The 22,230-nt window shown below is 54.0% G+C and overlaps 2 protein-coding genes across 3 annotated transcripts; both read right to left on the bottom strand.

Annotated features, from left to right (window-relative positions):
- Window positions 1-2,350: 2,350 nt before the first annotated feature.
- GP1BB (glycoprotein Ib platelet subunit beta) lies at window positions 2,351-5,667 on the bottom strand. The gene is made up of 2 exons (XM_082324862.1): window positions 4,709-5,667; window positions 2,351-4,004 (listed from the first exon to the last, which is right to left on the bottom strand). Exon 2 carries the CDS (start codon window positions 3,834-3,836, stop codon window positions 3,222-3,224), a length of 615 nt encoding a protein of 204 aa, XP_082180988.1. The 5' UTR covers window positions 3,837-4,004; window positions 4,709-5,667; the 3' UTR covers window positions 2,351-3,221.
- A 695-nt stretch (window positions 5,668-6,362) lies between these two features.
- SEPTIN5 (septin 5) lies at window positions 6,363-22,001 on the bottom strand. Of its 2 annotated transcripts, XM_082325334.1 has the most exons (12): window positions 21,872-22,001; window positions 17,349-17,445; window positions 16,726-16,812; window positions 16,034-16,157; window positions 15,727-15,861; window positions 15,329-15,446; window positions 14,859-14,960; window positions 13,869-13,965; window positions 12,374-12,509; window positions 10,406-10,508; window positions 10,005-10,068; window positions 6,364-9,309 (listed from the first exon to the last, which is right to left on the bottom strand). In XM_082325334.1, exons 1-11 carry the CDS (start codon window positions 21,959-21,961, stop codon window positions 10,012-10,014), a joined length of 1,146 nt encoding a protein of 381 aa, XP_082181460.1. In that variant the 5' UTR covers window positions 21,962-22,001; the 3' UTR covers window positions 6,364-9,309; window positions 10,005-10,011. The 2 variants fall into 2 exon arrangements, with proteins under 2 accessions (XP_082181459.1, XP_082181460.1); XM_082325333.1 differs by having other exon boundaries at window positions 6,363-10,068.
- Between the last annotated feature and the right edge of the window lie 229 nt (window positions 22,002-22,230).

The raw sequence follows: 22,230 nt of genomic DNA, 5'->3' as shown, positions 1-22,230 counted from the left end.
GCAGATAACTGAAAAACAGGACATTTGAAAGAAGGAAGAACCAGTGTGCCTTCCCCGAAGTCACCTACCAACCATTTAGCCCTTCGCTTAGGAAGTGCTGACCGGCTTTGCAAACACACTTTGGTTTGGTTTCCCATGTTTTTTTAAACTGGTGTCTTTCAGAGAAAGGAGCTGCTTGGAAGCAGCCTGGACCTTTGGCAATGCAGCAGCCTGTCCAGCAGGCCTGGCAGCCCAATCCTGCATGCCCAGGTGTTGGATTGTCCTTGGTACTAGGAAGTGATTTGCAAAGCAGCTTAATAGCTTGCATTTATCTTTGCCATATTTCACCACTGCTTCCCCTTTGAAGCCACTGTGCAGGCTTGGACAGTCCTTCCCCTCAGAAAGCAAGCCAGTTCTCCTTTCAGCAGCAGCACAGCAGGTCCTCCACAGGCCAGCGGAGCAAGAAAGCATCTGTGACGTGCAGCTTTCTGAGCCAGGAGAAGCCAAGACACGCAGGCTCTAGATTTATGGATTAGACATGCTGCCATGGCACACAAATCACTCCACGCTCAGTGCAATTCATTATCACATTGCTACGGCTGGTCACATTCTTCACAGGTGCAAATGACACCAAAAAGGCTTTTTACCTTTCATGTGCCAAGACTTAACGATGCAGAGTCAGGACCCCTCCTGCCTCCCCGGGGAAGTGAAACCAAAGTTGGCAGTTGTTCTGTCTTTGTGGGCACACCGAGTCCTGACGGTTTTCCAGCACGCCACGGCAGGGCTGACAGGCAGGCAGCTAAGCAGTCACAGGGCTGGGATCGTGCCTGCTCCCAGTCCAGCCTCTCCCAGCAGCTGAGCCCGTGCCCATAGCACTGTCAGTACCTGCCCACGTGCACCAGCAACATCCTCTCACCCAGGTAAATTCAGCTAAAAATCCGCAGGCAAAACCAGGGATTCATTCTGCCACGCTAGCACACTTTGCAATAGTACTGGGAAAGCAGAAGGGAAGACAGTGGGTTGAGCTGCTGCACATCTGCATCTTGATTCTGGGGAAAGGTCACCAGGGAAGAACAAGCCAGAAAACAGGCTTTCTGTTCCTATGGAAAGTTTGTTCCTCGGGTGGGGGGAAACAATACAACAGTACTTAAAAAGCAGAGATTTGAAAGTGTTGGGGGGCCTCACGGAGCACCAATTCAGGCATCTCCACAGAGTAGGGTCCTCAGCAGACCCATGTCCCCCCTCGGAGGTCATGGTCACTGGTGACATTGCGGAGGATCTTGCAGCCCCTAGCAAGAGGTGCGTTGGCTACAAAGTTCAGCAAGCTCCAATCCCCAGAAGAAAAAAAACAAATCTGAGCTAGAACTCCATTTCCTTGGGTGCTACACTGCAACATGCAGTCAGGCTAACACCACAGAGGGTTGGTGTTGGAGAGACAAGGGGCAGAGAGAGGAAAGAGGCGTCCCGAGGCAGAGCTGTGCATCACTTACCTCACATCAGGCTGGCCCAGCCACACGCCGCATGGTGAACGTCCTCCTCAGCCTTCGACGCCATCCGCCACACCGCACGCCAGCCCTCCCTCAGCACGGCAAGGGGCATTCGCATTGCACAGAGGACCCCATCTTTCTGCCTCAGCCTCCATCCAAGCACCAGGGGCTTACTCTACTGCAATACGTCCTGCTTTGTGGGCTAGCACGGACCCCTGAGGCGAGCTGAGCCGAGGTGAAGCAACCCAAGGCAGAGAAGCCACGGGACCCTCCTCTTCTCCTCAGGCAGCCCCCTGAGCGCCCCGACCAGCTCCTTCCTCCTCCTCCTCCTCCTCCTCCTCCTCACAGGTGTCCCTCCTCAGCCTCCTGCCGAGGGCGTGGGCCGGCCGCAGGTGAGGGCGGTCAGGGCCAATCAGGACCGTTAGCGACCGTTAGCGACCGTTAGCGGCCGTTAGCGACCGTTAGCGGCCGTTAGCGGCCGTTGGAGCCGGCGCGCGGCCGAGCTCCGGCTCTGCGCGAGGCGAGGGCCTTGGGGGAGCACTGGAGCCCCCGACCCGGGCTCGGGGGCCGCTCTCCAGCTGGGCCGGCGCCAGGGAACACCCTTCCCTTTCCACCCCCATCCTATAAAAATAAGCAGGGGCTCAGGGGAAGGAGCAGGAGCTCCACGTTGAGAGCGGCCCGTTGTGGAAGCCAGCGGCTGTCCAAGTTTGACCCTACGGTGCGCTGCTGGTAACATCTCCAGCCGCCTTCCGTATCCGTTCTGCTTGGAACAAAGTCTGAGCCTAAGGGAGCGTGAGAAACTGCCAGGGAGAGTGACAGAGTGCAAAATACCTAGTGTAGAAGGGAAAAATACGCCATTTACATCATCGTGCATCATTATTTTATTTCAGTTTTGCTCCATTCCAAAAGCAATTCAGGGACACCATAACCAGCAGTGGGCACATCAGTGGGTTTTGGAGTTTGAGTCTCTAAAGAACAGCGGATCTCTTGTGCCAGGTACCGCACAAGCACAGCCAGAAAGAGCCTCTGGTCTTGACAACTCCCAGCTTCAGGGTGAATTTCTCATAAACGTTCAGGGCCCCAGTCTGACTCAGTACGTGTTGAAGTCAGTATTAAAACTGTAAGCAGATTATAAGGAATGAAGACAGGGTAAATGGGTAGGCTTCTAAACATTCCCTCCCTCCCTCCCCCAGAAGGACACTGGAAAAGATGCATCAAGCAAGAAGAAACATCCTTTCCCTTTTACTGACGGGGAAACTGAAGCAGGAGAAGACTAAGTCACTTGTCCAAAGTTACTAAGGCAATCTGCGGTAGCACCAAGGAAACTACTTCTCCATTTTCCTAGTCCAGTACCTTAACTGCTCGCTGTCCACCCCTGTCCTCACCTCACCCAATGCAACCAGAAGCATCATGCAAAGTATGGCTGAAACACTCTAGCATAGGAAGGATTGAGCACCGTAGCCCCTATGAGCTTAGGAGCAATTTGGTTGCTGTAGTTTGCGATTTCTTTCCTCTACCAAACCAGAACCACTCCCAGCTCAGCAAAGCAATCAAGATCATGCTAAAGAGTTTAAAGCATTAAAAAACACAACATCAGGCCTTTGGAAATAGAGCAAGTGTCTGATCAGTTCAAGTCCTGCTTTGGACTGCAGTCAGGATCAGGGCTGCACTGAAATGTCCCATCTGGATATCACAAACCGCCTGACCTTGGCACAGCAACACCCAAGGGGCAGGAGGGTCTTCAGTCTTGTGATGTTAATCACTGTTGTAGGGGCTTCTTGAAGAAGATACCCAGGTGTCTACATGCTGGTGTAGATCTCGGGTGGTGCTCTGGGCTTCAGCGGTCATTCTCCGAAATTTCTGCAGGTAGACAATGATGAAGATAACCAAGATACCCTGGAGGAAAAGGAAGATGAAGAGACAGAGCTGAGAAAGGAGAGCCAGGCTGCAGTACCAGTACTGGCACGTGGAGATGATCTCGTCTTCTGTCAGATAGGCAATGATCCGGTCCTGCAGGTGAGCTGGGGAGCTGCATCTCACATCCCTGTAGAAGGTCCGGTTCTGCTGCCACTGGAGCCAGGAGCGCAAGTAGAGGATGTCACAGTTGCATTCCCAAGGGTTGCCCTGCAGGTAGACTACCTGGAGGCTCTTCAGGTTGTCAAAGAGCCCATTGGGAATAGAGGTGAGCCTGTTGTAACCAAGGTGGATAATTTCAGCCGAAGAGCGGAAAGTAACCGGTAGTTTTGCGACAGTTAGGCCTTTTGATGTGCAGTCGATAATGTTGGTGGCACACTTGCATGGCACAGGGCATATGGGTATCACGAGTGGCAGGAAGCCAAGGAGGGACAAGAAGAGAATTCCACTGTTCATCTTCACCTGCAAACACTCCCCTGGTGAGACTGGATGAGGTGGAGTCCAGGCAAGTAGACACCACACACTCTGGGACTGACACCACAGCCCAGGTCTTTTGGTCGTTTGTTCTGAGGATGTTTCTAAAGTTGGGTGAATTTGGTGTCCTTCACAGGAGATGCGAGGGCTCTGAAAAGAGCAGAGTGAAAAGAGATGTGCAAATTCTTAGTCTCATTACAGGAGAGGGAATGTTCCTGGTCTTCCAACCCTGGATTTGGGGAGGGATATGAACAGATGGCTACTGGGAGGCTTAGCTGCAGCCACCAAATTCATTTTCACTAGCCCTCAGAAGCGTACAAGAGCTGCTTGTATTTTCAGCATTACTGGAGGCACATTACTAGAGTAGCCAAGAAAATTTATGCCAAGGAATCAAAAATTAGAATATGAAACTGCTCATGCCTTATCATAGCTCTGAATTACATCTGTAAGCAAAGCTTTGTTCATGCAAGCTGCAAGAGGAGATTCAGAAATAAATTTACTGTTACAACAAGTAAAAAATAGCCTTTCCAGTTTTGAAAAGAAGTGATAAACAGTCCTTGGCCAGCCAGAGAGGGTGCTGACCACCCAGGGTGGAGGTCAGTGGAGTTTTCCATACTAGACATTGCTCCAGCAGGTGAATAATCTCCTTCTGGAGCTGTGGCTGTGCTGGGAGACATGGGTCAATGAGCTGTCTTTGTATTGCAGTCTCATGCCACTGCTGAACACGTGAGCTGCTGTAACTTCTTCAGGAGAACAACTACACGTACCTGCAACAAGGCAGTGCTTTTCTGCGCAATCCATCAACCAAATAAAAAGAAAAAAAAAAAAAAAAGAAGATAGCTTTGTTGACTTACCAGAGTAGTTCAATCCTTGCTTTCTTGCTGGCTTTACAACACAGGAGGAAGGTCTTAAGGCAGTCCAGCCAGTGCAAGAGTGTGTGCAGCTGCATAGCTGAGCTCCCGGATAATCCCCTTGCAGCTGGCTGGCAAGATAAGGGTCAGGCTCATCCCAGGGACACCTCCCACATGAGGCCTTCCTGCAAGTTTGCTGCTTGTCACCAGAAACTGAGGCTTCATTGAGCAAGTCTCTCAAGAAACGGGAGCTGACACTGCTCGCAAGAACACGTTTGCTGGGAGAGATGCTGACAGTACTGATAACTGTGATTCTGGGCCCACATGCTCAGTGCAACAGAAACATCGCGAAGTCCCAATTGCAAAGTAGTAACTCAAGGTGCATTTCAACCTGGAAGGTGATGTTACTGGTTTGTACTGCACTCCCTGAGCACTGTGGCCTTGGGCTTCCCATCAGGAAGACTATATTTGGTAGAGTGGTGAGACCTCACACTTTGCAGCGTGCTGACCCTGAGGTTTCCCTTGAAGCAGCGATACAAATCTACTCCTAATTAGCAGTGGAAGATCTGCTGAAAGAAACGGACTTCCAGTGACCACACTGGTGTCAAGAGTTGAGCCAAGGAGAAAGATCCCCCAGGCACTTGCATCCTCTCATGATTGTTATCAGGGTAAAATATAACTCTTGGCATTTCATTGTCGACATCAAAATAAACTAGTTAGATTCACAGGAAGGATGACAGACTGAGGAAGACAGCACTCCGAGGAACTGCTCTTTTGATAGCCAAGTGAGTCGGCAGCTCTTGACGAGTGCAGCTTGCAGTTACCGAGAAAGACTGACCACATCCTTTATTCAGAAGTTGCATTACAGAAATACTTGAACAGTTAAATCCAAGGGTCAAAACCACATTTAGGTAGAATCTTGTCTTCTCAAGGCCATTGCACCTTCACAGACATTTGTCTGCCATCAGCCTGACTCTAGGCATTGGCTATGCTCCCTAGGATAAGGCCACCAGAATTACATTGCAAAACTGTTGCCCCATTGGGCCCAACTCTGCATTACCTCGTACTGTGCACACTGTACAGAGCAGAAATGATGAACGCCCTGAATGTGCTGATGTTAAAGAGAAATTACGGTGTAAACAACAGCAGAATTTGGCCCTAACCAAGGGAAAATCTCTCATGCTCTAAACAAAACAATTAAGCTTTAAATTTCTAGTCAGTTGGAGAAGACCATTCCAGTTGTTTCACTGTGGCAGGCAGAGTGGGAAAGAGATCTTAGGCTAACAAACCAACCCAGTTTTTCCTGCTTTCCACATGGGAGCAGCTTGACTATCGCAGCCTAAGTTTGCTCAGCAACGGCCTCGTCTCATGCGTTTGGTGCTAGGTTTATTACAGGGAGGTGTTCAGGCCAGGTGTGGCATGGAGCTGATCTAGAGCCAGACCCATCCTGGCTCTGCGTGCAGCGCAGGCTCAGCAATGCTCCTTTGGCTACTTACAAAATGGATTTCCGGGGACTGGATCCTGCCCAGCTGCCCATGGCTAATTTAGACACCACTCCTAGGGGAAGCTTAAAGATAGAGGAACTTCAGGATCATCTTGTCTAGCTTCTGACATAAACACAGGCCAGAAATCCCATGCAGGAAGCCCAGCCTGCAGCCTGCTCCGACAGAATTAGATAAAAGGAGAAACAGCGTCAGTTTTCCTCTCTTGCCCATAATGTCTCACCAATGCTGCTCAAGGGGACTGAAATTAAACAGAAAGAGGTTGTTTTTTGAATGTATTTATTTCACTGATCAATTCAGGTAGTAAACATTATTAATAATAATAATAACAATAATCATTTAATAAAATGGATATGTTTTAAAAGGTTTCATTTTTCTTTGTTCACAATGACAAAATGTTCAAACAGAAATTTACAAAAAAATATATATTATAATAACCCAAGAGATGGACAGGAAACAAAGAGCCTAGGAATGGAGCAGGGGGTGAGGAAGGCGCATGGCGGGAGCAAGCCAGCGTTAAAGCGCAGCGGGGTTTGTGAGGAGGAGCAGGGAACGCCGTCGCAGAGCACGAGGAGCGGGACCCCCTCCTTCTCCGGGGGAGGCATGCGGGGAGGCAGCACGGACTGCACAGGCAGGGCCAGCACAGCAGCGGCACAGAAGGAGTTCACGCCACGGCTCCCTCCCCCGTCAGGCACAAGGTCCGAGACGTTGCACCGACAGCCCCAGCTGCAGCCTGGGACAGCTCTGCAGAGCGGGACACCACCCCTGCAGCCACTTGCTCAGCAGGGCAAGGCTTGGCAGAGGCGCGGGAATGTGCCTGGGGGTGCAGGGGTCGCATATGAGGCTGTGGAGGGTTGCACAATGGGAGGTGTTAAATTATTTTCGCATCCACACTTCTCTCTGCCAGAGCCAAATGGCCAAGCTACATTTGTTCAGGAGTCTCTTCTCTGCATGCTGTGCAGCTCAACGCAGCAGTACAAAACATTCCCCCTTTGATAAACAGCTGCTACCTCCCAGGACAGGGTCTGAATCCCTGGTGCCCCCCAAAGTCAATCTCTAAACCCTTTCCAGGCAGCCCCCAAACTCTGCTGCTCTGGGCAGGGAGCCTCCTACACAGAGATGTGTACACGGTACCACTGCCCCTCTGTAGCAGCCATCTCTGGTGCCTTGCTCCTGTGCATTTTTTTCTAAGTGCAACCTGAACCATCTTTGGCAGCTGGTAGCCCAAGGCTTCAGCTCTCTGGAGAGGACAGACTTGTGACTATCGGCTTGATGTAGGAGCCATGTGCGCTGAGCTGATGGAGACTTCCTCACCCAGGGATGGGGCGATCCACCCTCAGCAATCCTGCCTGCCTGTGCCCAGAGCAGCCGGTGCTCTCACCAGCACACAGCCCTTCTGCACGCAGCCCAGGATAAAAGCTGTCAGCTCCTTATGTCCACGCTAAAGGGTACAAGTCTCCTTTATCTTCCAGGAATTAATGTGTTCGAAAGAGGAGTATCTCTAGCTGGACAGGGCTCATTTGCAACAGAACATCCTCTTCACAGACAAGACTAGTGTAAGAAAATAGGGGACACGTACTGCAAGGTGTTTCCCGTTATGCTAGCATGGATAAAGCTGAGAACTCAGCAGTCCTCCTGCTTCGGACAGCAGCAAACTGGCTCCAGAAAACCTGGAGGAAGCTCCTGTTTCAGGCTACTCCACTGCTCAGTTAAGCACATCGCACAAAGAAAGGCTGTATTTCCTCCTTAAGCACCTTGGTCCTCCATGTTATTGAAGACAAGCTGAACCCTTCCCCTCTCCTAGGCTGGCACTGCCACGTCACTTAGGAGCCCACGACAGGGGAGAATGAAAGGAAAAAAACCCACGGTTGGACGCTGCTCTTGCCCAGCTTGCACGTTTCTGCCAAGGGGCTTCCACCCTCGCTCCGTCCTTCCAGACTGTGCCAGGGTCTCTCCCCTGCCTCTGCAGCCCGTGTTCTGGCTAAGCTGAGGCTCTGTACAGTGAATAACTGGAACCAGCCAACCTACTCACTACCTGGACAAGCCCTGATCAGGACTCTAAAGCCCCATGGGGGAAATCAGACAAACGCAGCGCCTAATAACAGAATTTAGGGCCTGGCTATTCCTGGCCAACACTGTGCTTCCTACCCAGGGAGATCTACTGGGGAGAGACAGAGATGGAGGGGCAGATACAAAGGGGGAAAGGGGACAGAGGAATCAGGCCGGGAGCCAGAGGAGCAGAAGGGCCCAGCCCGTGGCAGCACTCCCTGGAGCCGGCGGGAAGAGCCAAGTGTCTCTCCCCCCAACAGCCCTGATTCCCTGCGAGCGCAGTGGTGCTGCTGGTGAGGCCTGCCCTGTCAGGCACATCACACTCCGGGGCTCTGCTCTGGCTGGACTCAAGTTAAAAATACTGCAGGAAGCAAGAACAGGACAGAAGCTGCCGTGCTCTTATCTCTGCCCAGCAGATCCACCAGGCTTCCCAGCACTGAGGCAGGAAGAGCCTCGGAGCTGGGAGAAGGGCTGAGTCCCAGGGGAAGGGCAGGGGAGCAAGTGCCAACCCTGCTGGGCTGCGCTCAGCCCCATGCCGGGACACTCCTGTGCCTGCCGAGGCGACCCAACACCTGCCTGGACAGGCGGCTTGCAGATCTCTGGTACAAGCCTACAAAACCCGTCCCTTTCCCCGGGAGAAGCTCAGAGCCAGCAGTGCGCTTGTGGGACCGCAAAGCCTGGGGGTAGGGCACAGCTCTGCATTTGGGGTTGGATTTCAGCCCTAGGGTTTCCACCCCCCCAAAGCAGTCCCGGCCAGGCACTCTGGCTGCCGTGGTGCTTTTCAGAGCAGATGCTGGAGACACACTGCAGCTGGATGACCAGAGCTAAACCAGGAGACACCCTCACCCAGCTACTGCAGGGCCCTGGGGCTCCTCTACCAACACCTCCCGCCTGCCGTGGGAGGAAACCATGGCTGGGAACGTGCTCCCTCCCACAGTCAACAACTCACCCTCTCTGCCAGAAAGAAACAACTGAGAACAGCAGAAGCCATTTTCTTCTAACTGACCTTGAGAGACTGTCCCTTGCTGCTCAGTGCAAAGATGCTGGGGTTTCCTGATAGGAAAAACAAAACCAACCAACTAAACAAAAAACCCCAGAAAAACCCAGGCAGGAAACCAGGCAACCATCAGAACCCCTGAGCAGGTCAGTGCACAGAGAAAACCCCAGCCCCAGCTCTCTGGGCCAGAGCTGGCCCCAGGCTGAGCAGCCCAAGCAGTGCAGGTCAAACTCACGGGAGGGTACGGCTGCCTTTACAATGCTTGTGCTGGCCCCAGGCAAAGGGAACGGGGAGGGGGACACAGCACCTCAGCTGGGAGTAAACATTTACGTGCATTGACACAGATAGTCTTCAAGTTCGTACACCAGAGAAACCAGGACTTTAAATACCAGAGCATTCCCAAACAAGAGATTAGTAAATGGGAAAGGGAGATCTTTTTCTTTTCTATTTTTCTTTTTTAGGATGCCCTAGAGACTTCCCAGGCTACTTTCTTTTTTTTTTTTAAAAAAAAAGAAAAAAGAAAAGAAAAAATACTTATTATAAAAGAAATACACATCAGTAAACTGTTAAGTGAACAGCCTCCTCCACAATCCAGCTGACCGCAAAGCCAGCATTGCTGCTAATAAATTAGAGGGTGCGGGTACAGCTCTTGCCCACAAGTCTCTATACAACAGGAAACCTTTTCTAAACGTCCACAGCTCTTGCCAGGCCTCAGATGGTCACTGGGGGATTCCCTCTGCCCTCTGAGTACCTGCCTCTCACTGATCCTGCATCTGCTGCTGCATCTTCTGCAGCATCTCTTGCATCCGCCGTAACTGCATGAGAGAGAGAAGAGAGAGTCAAAATGGATCTGCTGTGGCCGGGAGCTGGTGATCTGCACTGGGGGCAGTCCCTTGGGGCTGACAAAGGGATCCCTCCGAGAGTATTAACTCCTGCCTGAGCACAGAGACATCTGTGTCTGGGGTGGAATGGAGCCACGTTTCCCTGACAGAGGAAGCCACAGCTTTCACACCCTGTCCTCCACACCAGGAGCCCATGATGGTGGGAGGCAGGAGTGGGAAGCCCCAGGAAAGCCTGTATGGGGCAATCCTGGAGAAACTCCTCAGATTCCAGCTCCAACACCAAGGAGGCCCAGGCAGAAATGTGCCTCACCTCCTCATCCTTCATTTTGATCAGCTTCTCTGTCTCGGTGTCCGGTGTTGGGAGAGGCAGGATAGGAATTGGACTTTCTATCCTGTTGTCCTGAGTCAGCTTGCTAGAGAGACGGAGAGAGGGAAGAAACACAGTCAGTCGTGGTTCAGGCTGGCTGGCTTTGGTGTCAGCACGCCATGGCTGTCACTCACAGTGGGGCAATCTAGCCCAGAGGGGTGGGATGCACTCAGGTCCAGAATGAGACCAAAGTCAATAAAAGTTTTCAAAATAGAAGCTTGTGGGTAGCTAGCAGAGAAAACCCAAACCAGGCTTACACTGAGAGCAAACACAGAAAAGGCTGATGTTTCTGACCACCTTTTGTAACCCCACTGGGAAGCTTAGCAGAGACATTTACAGACAATTTATCTGGTCTCCTTCGGCTCATCTGTGCAGGTGCCTACACATATACGCAGCATCAGCAAAACCTATCAGCATCCCTAGGGCACCGCGTGCTCACCACGGTCCTCTATTTCCAGGCAGATAAAACCAGGGGAGCAGTTAAATCGCCCCCAGTCTGGTAACAAAGCCTGCCCTCATATTCAGGAGGCGGGAGAGATGAGACACAAGGGGCACAGCACGGCAGCAATGCGATGAGGGCTGGGGCTGCACACGGGTGCAGGCAGGGGACAGAGGAAGGAGGTGACCTTCTTCCAAAAGTCAGAGGAGCTCTCTGGAGGTGAGGGGGGGTGGCAGTCGCCAGACGCCTGGGCTGAAACTGGGAATTCAAGATGCCACTTGCAGGCGTTCACCACTTGGAGTCACCCTTGGCTCATTATTGAGTCAATTCCAGGCCTGGCGCTTGGGATCTCCTCCCAAAATGTCTCTCTAGACAAGGACCTTTATCCCATTGCTAGAAATGGCCACGCTCCGGTTTTCCGAGACTTGTTCACTGGAACTAGCCATGGCGTGAGAAACGGTACCAAACTTAAGCTTTACTTAAGCTGAGCAATTGCTTTTTCATCGTGCTCTTCTTTTAAATAGATACATAGCCTACCTAAATAGCAGCTGTGACACTTCTCACAGATCTCTAGCATTTAACATAGTTATTTTGGGACTCCGCATTCTCACTGTTGAAAAAGACAGGTTCATCTGCTATGCAAAAATACAGAGATACACTGTGTGTGAACAGAATGTGCCAGCCTCTCTGTTTGCACACATGCAGGACTGGTCCTTGGTGAAGCACAGCCATTTCCGATTTCTGCTCTGCGGCGTGGCAGCACAGAGCTACCCGGCCAGCTCAGGCAGGAAGGGAAGGGATGGCTTACAGCAGATGAGCCAAGGCCTACTTCAACCTAAAATTTGTCAATATTGCAGTCATGGAAGGGAGAAGGGAAAAAAGACGTTTCAAATGAGAAGCCCAGGAGTGTTCTCTCTCTTATTTTCTGGTCATTGTGACTAAAACCACAGAGGATCAAATGCAAAGGGAAGACAATGCAGAGAAATCTTTGGAGATTTGTTAAGTCTTGCTAATTGCCTGGGCTCTGTTGTCTGAGAAACAGCAGCATCCCAAGTGTCACGCTGTCGTTTGGACAGAACTGCAGACTGCAGAATGCCTTCCTCTTTGGCAATGCACACAGCTATCACCCACCAGAAACATGGTTTATCCCCTGTTTCATTAGGCTGGATGTATTTCACCCAGTGCTAGGAACAGCTTTTCAAAAGAATCTCCAGGCCTGTCTCCCAAGGTCTGCATGGGGAATCCTCAGACAGGAACATGGATTCTCAGAAGCATCCCCACCATGGGTTCAGGCTGTGAGACACACACTTGGCTTTGCTATTTTACTTCCCAGTGCCATTCCCCAGGCTGCAGCCCAGCATGTCCCCAGCAGACCCACAGCCTCCTGACCAACAAGCCATTCCGAGAGCAACCCCAGCTCTGCAGAGAGCGAGACACCCCTGCCACCTCCGGCTGAAGCAGTGGGGACCTACCTGGTCATTTGCTGGATGCACTGAGCTCGGTAGTTCTCATAGTGGACATCACAAGTGACGTCCTTCAGGTCGTGCATGTGTGTCCGGATCAGCATGTTCCGCAGCTTCACAAAGTCGCAGTGTGCCTGGTTTTCCACTGCAGAAGCAACCACAGGAGAGTGCTCGGATGTCACGCCTCACCAGCCCTCTCCAGGGAGCCCCTTCTCGCCTCCTGGCACCCAGGCTGGACTAAAACTCCCCCAGGACCCCTTCCTCGTCCTCCCCCCACCACCACCACTGCCTGGGGCTCTCCCCCTGGGGCTGGCACAGGCCCTGACGATGCTCTGTGCTTCTCGATGCCGAGGCCAGGCTGCTGAGGTCACTGTGTTCCCAGGCCTTTTTCTGGGTAAGAGGATTAATTAAGCACGTAGAGCAGAGCCCTGAAAGAGGATGCTGCTCCCAGGTACATGGGATGTCACTGTTATAACCACAGTGAGCACAGCCAGTGCTGGAGGCAAACTGCTTGTCTCCTCCGAATTTAGGACTGATCGGAAGGCCCCTGTAGGCAAAATCAGCCCCTGAGGGGCAAAGCCACGAGCAGGCAATGGTCTGGAGAGCCGAAAGAGCTGTTGTCACCATGAGGAGCCAGGCTCCAGGCAGCGCAGCGGGGCTCTGCAGGGAAGCGCTGTGCTCAGTAGCTGCGTACCTGCTGTGGTGATCTCCATTTACCTCTCTGCAGGGCTGGGGGAAGCCGGCTGTGTCAGGCCCAGGATTTCACAAAGTTGATCCCACTGCCAAATGCCAGCACCCCGACAGGCACAGCCCCCTCCGGAGCCAGGGAGAGAGCAGAGCCTGCAGCTGGGCAGCCCAAGCAGCCGGCACCAGCCCACGAGTGCACACACAAGCTTTTGGGATCTAAAGCTGCAAGACCTTAAAGCAATGCACCAGCATGGGGGAGTCAGCAACAGCAGCAAAAGCCATTCCAGGGTTATTCTGCCTACAGCCTTTATGAAATTTCTCCCTTTAGAAAGAAAGAAAGTTAGAGACAAACACATTGTGCATCAGCACAGCCTCCAGCCTGGCAACTCCAGCCACACAGGAGCAGCAGCAGAGGAGGGGGTGCTAGAGGGTTTATGATTCAGTTTGGCTGAGGGCAATGGCTTCTCCCCAGAAACTAAACTGGCAACACCCAGCCTCCCCCCTTAATAAGCAGCCACATCCTAGTGCATTAAAGCCCAGGCATTCTTCCATTCACATTGGAGCCTCTCTTCTTCAGTCTATCATGGCTTCAGAGGCAGGGTGATTGCTACACCCCCAGTAACAGACCTGAGCTGGTCCCAGTGCCTCTGTCTCTACCCTACCTCGTCCCCTGCCATGTGCCAAAGGTGGCCCGGTCAGTCACGGCTGTGCAGAGCTGAGCTCTCCCCTGCCATCCCTGTTGCAAGTGCCTGCCTGTCCTTCCCCTGTCCCTGCCTGTCCCCTGCTCACAGTGCAGGCTCCCAGGCACCACGCTTACCTTCCACAATGCCCCAGGGGTAGAGCCGTCCACGGACTCGCTGGCCTTTCGCCTCCACCACAGTGTTACTGCCGATGACGGCAAAGGGAGCGCTCTCCTGGAATGAGAGGCATCGCTGAGCCCAGCTCAGCCTGGGGCTGCCCACAGATCTCTCCTCCAAGGGCCAAGCTCGGGCAGAACAGGAGGAGGAAGGTGCTGGTAGGAAAAGCACAGGGACATCCACACGTGCCACAGCACAACCCAGTTGCAGAGAAAAGCCTAAGGCACTGAGATCTGCAGGCAGCCTGATTCCCAGCCTGACCTTCTCAGCTGTCCTGAGGGAAGCTGTGTCTCTGCAGATGCCTGCATCCCTTCTTGGAGGGGAAACTCCACAAGGAAGCCAGAGCAGAGAGGCTGGGACACCAAGCAAGTGGGACAATGTAGGCCAAGAGCTTGTCCAGGCAGGGATGTACAGGCTGTGCTCCTCTCTGCTCAGAAGGGAGTCAAAGCCCCTTGCACCTCTCTGACAGGAGAAACAAGGCCATACTGCATGCACACACAGGGCTGGCTCAGCTTGGGAGAGGGTCAGGCGTGGGCTGCTGGGGCCTCCAGACAGGCCTGTATGATCATGTTGTCTCTCCCCATGCAATTAATGTGTCACAAATCGCTCCTCCTTGCTGGTGGCATCACTCATAAATAGGTGCTTACAAATGCCGTACAACCCAGCCTTCATCTTAAACATACAGGCTGGGGCAGACTGAGGAAAGACTGACATTGCCTGGTGGGAGAGGAGAAGTACCGCGTCTTCATGCCACACTTGACTTCATGGCACCAACAAGGACATCAGCGCCTTCTCCAGGCCATCTACCACGTGAGCCAACGTAGGCTGTCCCCTGGGTACCAGCAGCGCAGGCCTTTGGCACACACAGGGCAGCTCTGGCTCCTTCTGGAGCAACCGACATAGCCACGAGCCTGACTTCCCCGTCAGCAGGGGCTGAGCAGGTTCCCTACCTTCAGCTCTCTGTCTTGCTGCTTGAACTCCTCATCTTCATCAGAGTCACACTCAGGAAACTGGTACACTTTAATGCCAAATTTGTCAATCTCTTCCCGGATCTGTGTCCATGCAAGACAAAAACAAAAGGACGCAGCACTGAACAATACAGAGATGCTGGATTTATTCCCTGTTTGTGCTACCATGGGTTTGCTATAGCCTCCGGATGGCGAAAGGATTTGATGTTTCTTCTAGAGCTGGCCTCTCTGCAGACACCACTTCCCTTCGCCCAGCAGAGCACTGCTGCAATTAGATTTGCAGGTACTTTCTGTGTGTGTATATATACACACACACACACGCATGCATACAGACACTATATATATCTATACACACGTATCTATATCTATGTATATCTATCTATCTCCCCTCCCTCCTTAGGCTGTCCCTGCCACCACATCAGGTATACCCCTGTAGAGAAAGAGCATCTCACCCTCTCTTTTAGCTTCCGGATCTCGGAGGGGATCAGGCAGTCAGCTTTGGCAATCAGGGGCACAATGTTGACCTTCTCATGCAGAGCCTTCATGAACTCGACATCCACAGGCCTCAGCCTGCAGCAGGGACGAGAAAGGACGTGGTTAGCAAGGAGACACTGGGCAGCTCCCACCCACCGAGCACGAAGGGAAAAGGACAGCACTGTCACAAGAACCTGGGGCAGCACTGGGACAACCCTCAGCTAGGGCTGTATCTTCAGGAAAGCGGTCTCAGATTTTAGCTGATGAATGTCTCACTCTCCCTGCCTATGTACAAGCCGCTATAGGGCAATCCTGGGGCACAAGGGTCTCCCCTCCGGACTGAGTCATACCCCGGCCCCGCAGCGGGGGCCCTCACCCGTGCCCGAAGGGTGAGATGAAGTAGAGGCAGCAATGCACTCGGTTGTCCTGGATGTTCTTCCGGTTCAGGCCGCTCTCATCACGGAAATACTGTTCAAACTGCTGGTCGATGTAGTCAGTGATGGGCTTCCAGCTGGGAAGGGCAATTCAACCAAAACAAAATGATGTGTTTAACAGGACACTGTCTCCTAGGGACCATGAGGCAGTATCACCCCCTTCCCGCTGCCAGACCCCCTTCCTGTGAAGCACCCACAGAAAACAGACGTGGCCAGGGACTAGGAGGAAGGCAGCAGTGGCCTGCTCACCACTCAGTGTTGTTAACAGCATCTCCAAAGCCTGGTGTGTCCACTATGGTCAGCTTCAGCTTGACACCCTTCTCCTCAATGTCCACCGTGTGCTTGACGATCTCCACTGTCTGGTTGATTCTCTCTTTGAACAGGAATTTGTGAGTTAAAGCCAGGCAGTAACTGGGGATCCCCGTTCACACCCATGACAAGCCAGCTCCCTCCTTATCACCGAGCACAGGGAGTTAACATGGGTTTCAAAAAACCCTGATCATCCTCTAAGGAGCCTCAAGAGAGTGGTACTGTGGGAGGCCAGCAGCAGGCAGACAAACTCTGAGAAGACACACAAACCTCTGAAGTGCTTGTAGCCCAGCCGTTCTGTACATTTTGTCCACTCATTTGGTAAGGCGAATCCCTACCACACTCCAGCACCCAAGAACAAAAGACAAGTATCAACATCTCAACCCAAAGGGCTAGTGCTGCTCTGCAGCCTTGTCTTCCCTTCATAGGACAGAAGAACCCACAGCCAAACCCTTCTTGCTCAAATACCAGTGCCCCTGCAGCCAGGAAAGGAGAGCAGAGCAAAACACAACAGGGCTGGGATCCCGCCAAGCCTGTAGCTGCTGCTGAAGCAAGGAACCAAAGTACTGGTCCTTAGGACAGTCTAGACCTGTGACCACAAGAACTATTTGCCCCCTTTGTCCCCAACTTACCCTCTGCATTGAGGAGCTTTCTGTCTTTGTAGAGGTCTGTCAGGAACAGGCTATTCACCAGCGTGGATTTGCCCAGACCCGACTCTCCTGATTGACAGAGCGCAAAGGGGAGGAGGGAAGAGCAAGCAACATGACCCACTAATTGACTTACAAATGAAACTCTGAACAAGGCTTTGAATGCTGAGCCAGAGGAAGTGAGAGAGATGAGCTGTCAGAAGCTGTTTATGGGCATTACATTTTTCCAGCAGTGGGAGGATTTTTGCTGCAAGATGTCTCAATCCTTGTTCAAGTGTGATCTCCCAGCTCCTCCATCCTCCCTCCCCTTCCCATCCCTCGGTCCCTGGCTGGCCCTGCCTTCACCACCCAGACCAGCCACTCAGTTGGAGGAGAAGCTACACTCAGTGCTTGCTCGAGCGGGCTACGAGTGGTCAGGAGGGGCCCATTCCTCCTGTGGGAACAGTGCAACACAGGCTGGGGAGCAGAGCAAGGTCTGAGACAGGGACCAGAACAGAGCGAGGGAAGGATCCAGACGCTAAGGGAGCACCTAAGGGAAGCGAGGAGAGCTGGTCCCCTCCAGGCACCTACCGTGTGGCCCAGCCACCTCCACCCACGGGTAGTCTCACCTGCGACCATCAGCGTGAAGTCAAAACCCTTCTTCACGGATTTCCGGTGGACCTGGTTCGGCAGAGTGGCAAAGCCCACGTACTGCTTCTCGTGGTCCTGCAGGGCAGAGGTGGGTAGGAGCAGGTCAGGGGGTGCCGCCCCTCCTGCTCGAGCCTCACGCAGCAACAGGGAGTCGGACTCAAAAAGCCCCTGAGGCAGAGCAGGGGCAGAGGAGAGGTCGGTCCCTGCCCTGGCAGTGGGGTAGGGCAGGGCATGCACCTCCTCTAGGCTCGGGGACTTCTGCCCTTCCTGCAGTGGGCACGGAGGGCCACCTCCCCTCAGCTGCAGCCCTGCTCAGCTGCTCTCACCAGCAGACACGGCAGCTCACGGCAGCCTCCCAGCGCGGAGAGCCCAAGGGAAAAGGCACATCACGCCATTCCCACCAGAGAGCACATCTGGGGCTGCTACTGACACACAGCTTTCCCAACTCTTTGCTGCTTCTGCACAGTCCCAGGCTCCCTTCACAGCAGGGTGATCAAATGTCACCTCTCCCCAGGTCTTTCAGAGCCATTTCTGCGTCTCTCCCTCCAGACACGCGTGCGGTACATGGTGGAGAGCTTGACCTGAGAGGGGATTATTTCTTGCTGTGTCACAGCCACTCCTGGCTGAGTAAGAGGAAATCCTGAATAATCTCTAGTGTTATTTCTGAAGAGACAGAAGTTCAGGGAGTGCAAGAAGTGGGAAGATACAAATGCACTGAGAACGCAGGTGAGATGCTTTTAGTGAGGGTATTACGTATGGTATTACTGGAGCGTTACCTACTGCCTAAGCACCCCCCGATGCAGAGCCCCATCACTGAGTGCTCTCTTACCGCGTACAAGCCACAGCCACCCCACAAGCGCAGCACAGACTCTGTACGCGAGCACTAAGTGCACGCGAGGTGTGACATGGCCGATGGTGGGTTTCACAAGCGCACAGCACGCATCCCGCAGCCAGGAGCAAACAAGCAGCCTGCGCCGTGTCCCAGGGCGCACACCCTGCTCGTGCAGGGTACGTCCTGAAAGGCCAACACGGCTCATCCACAGGATTCACAGACCTGCTCCAGCTCCTGCCCTCAGGCTGGGCTCGGCACACGGTCTGGTGCTCAGCACACGGTCTGGTGCTCGCAGCTCGGGCGGCTGCAGGTACCTGTGGGCCACACAGCCCGGCTGTTCCATCCATCCAGCCTCCTGAGCACCCCTGGGCCTTCGCAGCCCGCACCCCCAGGGCAGCGCGTTCCCCTCCCCAGGCCTCGTTGCAGAGGGAGAGTGGGCACGGACCCTGGCAAACACCTCCCTTCTCACATACTTTCCACTTTTATAGACCCAAGCGGAAGCAGCCGTTCACAAATGCCTGAGCTAGAGACATCATAGACTCTGCATTTCAACATCACTTAAAATAAACATACCCCTGGGATTCACACCACAGGCAAATCCACAGAGCCAGAGTTCCTCAAAACCAGCCCCAGTGCCCAGCCGGCCATGGATGCCCTCAAGCATACGGCTGTCCTCACCCCGCAGCTCTCTGGCCCTGGTTCTCCAGGCACAGCAGGGAAGACCTCTGTTCCTAAGTTTAACTGTCTCCATTCCTGGGGCACACACTCAAAGAAACACAAATTACGATCTGGTGCGTTGAGCTTAGGGCAATGCTGACTTGCACCTATTTCCACACTGCAAGTGGGCAACGCAGCTCCCGAGCAGCCCTCTACAGCCGCGTGTCCATGGGTGTGAGCATCCTCAGGCGTCCTCAGCCGGGCAGACTGCGAAGTCGTGGTGGGGACAGACCGCAGGGAGGACAGGGAGTGCCCTCCTCCCAATTTATGGCTGCTCTGGAGCTGCCCACTCAGACAGGACAGACATGGCTGATGGCCATTGTGGCCCAAGGACTCCGTTCTTTAGCACGGTCACTGCCTTCTAGAAATTTAGGTTTGGTCTGGGTGTCCAACTTGGTCACTTTAGCCCTGACAGACAGAGTGACTGTGGTCTCCGGTCTCCTGCCCCTCGCCCCCTTGCTAACATAGCTGAAGCAACGCTGCTCCACCACCCCACAGTCCAGAAAGGCAGGAAGGGACGGAGCAAACGAAATCAGAGAGAAGTGGGGAGAGAGTGCCCGAAGCGCTCCACCGACGGCTCTAATGGCTGAGCTAAAAGGCGTTGGCACCCCAAAGCAGCAGTGCCGCAAGCAGCGGCAAGACCCCAGGGTGAAAAGTGACGGCAGCTCTGGCGAGCTGTACGCAGCAAAGCCACTCCTGCCTGGGGACACTGCGAACTGCCACCCAAAAGGCTCAGTAAGGGTAAACACGAGGTGTGCAAGGCAGGCTGAGAAATGTGATAATGGCAAGATCTTTGGAAAGACAATGATCACCTGCTCTCTCCAGTGCCTTGACATGTGAAACAACCCTAGTAACGCACTAATAAAACCATAGCTGAGGCTTGGGGTGTGCTTCTCATTTTCTTGTTTTTTAACCTAGATGACTAAGGGCTGACAACGGAGATGCTGGGGAGCTGAGCTCTGGTGCAACTCCACTAACTTCGGCCAAGTGTAACTGGCTGAACCTGATCTCTCGTTTCTGTTCAGCCCAACCAAGAAAGCGCAGATTTACTGCGCCTCTGGTTACCTCCCCACAGCTCGGTGGAATCAGGATGCTTGAAATGAGCAAATCCCAGCTGGCGCAGGACGCTGCCCTTTACTCATGATTCATGTGGTCATTTCCCTTGCATAACGGAAGGTCAGTGCCGAGCACAAGGCCAAGAGAAGAGCTTCCCTCGCAGTGGGAGGCAGCCACTCACTGTCTTTGTTAGGACCCAACACGGTCACTATCTGCAGAGCAACCATCCACAGGATGGAAAGTGCCAAAATGAGTGTAGAGGGCTGGGAGGGCTACTGAAGGAGGCAGGTGGCTTGCTGGGTTGTGAAAAGCTGAAATCCATTAATTAGATGAGAGACTGAGATGGACTGAGGGAGTTCCTGGAGGCATCACAGCCCCCACTGCGTGCTCCCGACCCTCACGAGCCAGCTCCCATCAAGCTGACGCAGGCTGGGACAGCCGGTCGCTGCACGGCGCTTCCCTCGCCAGCCCCAGCTGTCAGCAAAGGGCCCCGGCCAGCCGAGCCGGCGGCGCTCCGGCACGAGGAGCCCCCCTCCCCACCGCCTCCTCCACGTGCTGCCTTTGTTCCCATTGGCGTCCCGCGCCTGGGAACGTGCCCCACACACCGCAGCGGAGGCCACCAAGAGATGTGGCCGACCTTTGGGGTCCTGTTACAAACCAAAGCTCCCCAAGCCAAGCAAAACACGTCTGTACTCTCCCTTGGCACACGCTCCCCAGTTCACCGGACATCACAGCAACACACCGCGTCCTCACATCCTCCACCACCCGGCCGAGGTGGCCAAGGCTCCCTGGCAGGCAGTGCTCTCCCTGGGAGTTCAAGCCAAGGAACAAAGCACTGGTGGGTTCAAGTCCTGTTCCTGTCGGGGGCAGAGACATTCAGGATCTGTTGCGTAAGAGGAGAAGCCATCCCTGGTACCAGGGCGTCCGCAGGGCTGTCTGTACCTCCAAGAGAGGGTACGCAGCATGGCCTCCATCGCTCCTGCCACTCCTGATCCCTTCCTCACCAACCTGCTGGACGTGCTGTTTAAACCAATCCAGATCTCGTGTGACTTCGCCATTCAGCCTGGGGATAAATGGAGCCTTGCTGGGTATATTCAAAAGGGCTAAAATTAAACACCAAGGGACCACAGAAAATTTGAAGGATAGCCCCTACCCCAGGTCTGGAGCAAACCCCAGAAATGATGGGGGATGATCCTGGTGCCCCTGCCTCCACTTTTTCGGGGGGGCCCTCTCCGCGTTACAGCCCCCAGCACAAGCCGTCCAGCTCCCTCCCAGGCAGCCCTTCCTCCAGCCGTTCCCCTCTGGCCAGGCACGGCCGCCACATCCACGTCTGCACGAAACAGCACAGCCCAGCCCCAGAGGAGAAGCAGACCCTTTGCTTCCTTTCGTTGCCAGAAAGCTGCATAAATTCATAAGGCCAACAGCCCCTGGGGCATCTCCCATGTACATCTGTTGCCTCGGGCTGAGCATGGGAGTATCAGCAAAACCACTCGCCCACCAGCACTCGCTGCAGCAGAAAGAAAACCGGCTAGCAAAGGACAGCGTTAACATGGTAACACAAACCAGACTGCATTTGGGCACACACGCAGCGCTAACTCCTGCCCCGAGCGCCCCAAGCACACACACGCCATTCAGAGAGGGAACCACTGCATCAGATAACCGCACAAAAATATGTCGCGCATCTCCCAGCTGTCCATCGCGCCCCTCGGCCCTGCTCCCACGGGGGCCGCTCCCCTCCTTTCTGTCCCCACCATCTCTCCCTTACCAGCGTCTTTCCGCTCCTCTGCTCCTCAGAGGTCTCATCTTGTGCTGCGCACGTCTGCTCGGGCACCATCCTCCCCCCTCCTGCCCCTGCTGCTCCCCAGCTCGCGCAGTGCTATAAATACATCCCCATACCTTCAGCTTGGCCGGGTGGCTTCGCTGTGCCTGCGTCCGGGGAGAAAGCAGCCGCTCCACTAACCGCTCCTGAATAATGATCGAATCCATAACCGCGGCCGGCAGGACGGACAGCCGCTGCGGGCCAAGAAAAAAAAACCCAACCCATGTGTTCCCTCCCAGCCTTCGCTAAATCCATGCAGCAGCCCCCCCGCCCACGCATGCACACACACGCAGGGCTGGCTCAGCTCGCCTCGGCGCGGCGGCCCAGCGAGGCGAGGAGGAGAGGCGAGGGAAGAAGAGGCGAGCGGGCTCCCGCGGCAGCTGCCCGGGATTTCCTGCCTCCGCCTGTGCTCGGGAGGAGCCTGCCAGCAAGGACA

This window comes from Platalea leucorodia (assembly GCF_965183815.1).
Source record: "Platalea leucorodia genome assembly, chromosome: 12".
Taxonomy (NCBI): Eukaryota; Metazoa; Chordata; class Aves; order Pelecaniformes; family Threskiornithidae; genus Platalea; species Platalea leucorodia.
This window is presented reverse-complemented; position numbering and strand designations above follow the sequence as displayed.

What these genes read in the sequence shown, in the direction of transcription:
- SEPTIN5 (XM_082325333.1), bottom strand. Translation starts at nt 21,961, where the DNA reads ATGGATTCGATCATTATTCAGGAGCGGTTAGTGGAGCGGCTGCTTTCT. An exon ending in CCCCTGGGGCATTGTGGAAG is followed by an intron (nt 12,510 to 13,868) that starts GTAAGCGTGGTG and finishes TTGCTTCTGCAG; the next exon opens with TGGAAAACCAGGCACACTGC. An exon ending in TGCATCCAGCAAATGACCAG is followed by an intron (nt 10,509 to 12,373) that starts GTAGGTCCCCAC and finishes CCGTCTCTCTAG; the next exon opens with CAAGCTGACTCAGGACAACA.
- GP1BB (XM_082324862.1), bottom strand. Translation starts at nt 3,836, where the DNA reads ATGAACAGTGGAATTCTCTTCTTGTCCCTCCTTGGCTTCCTGCCACTC.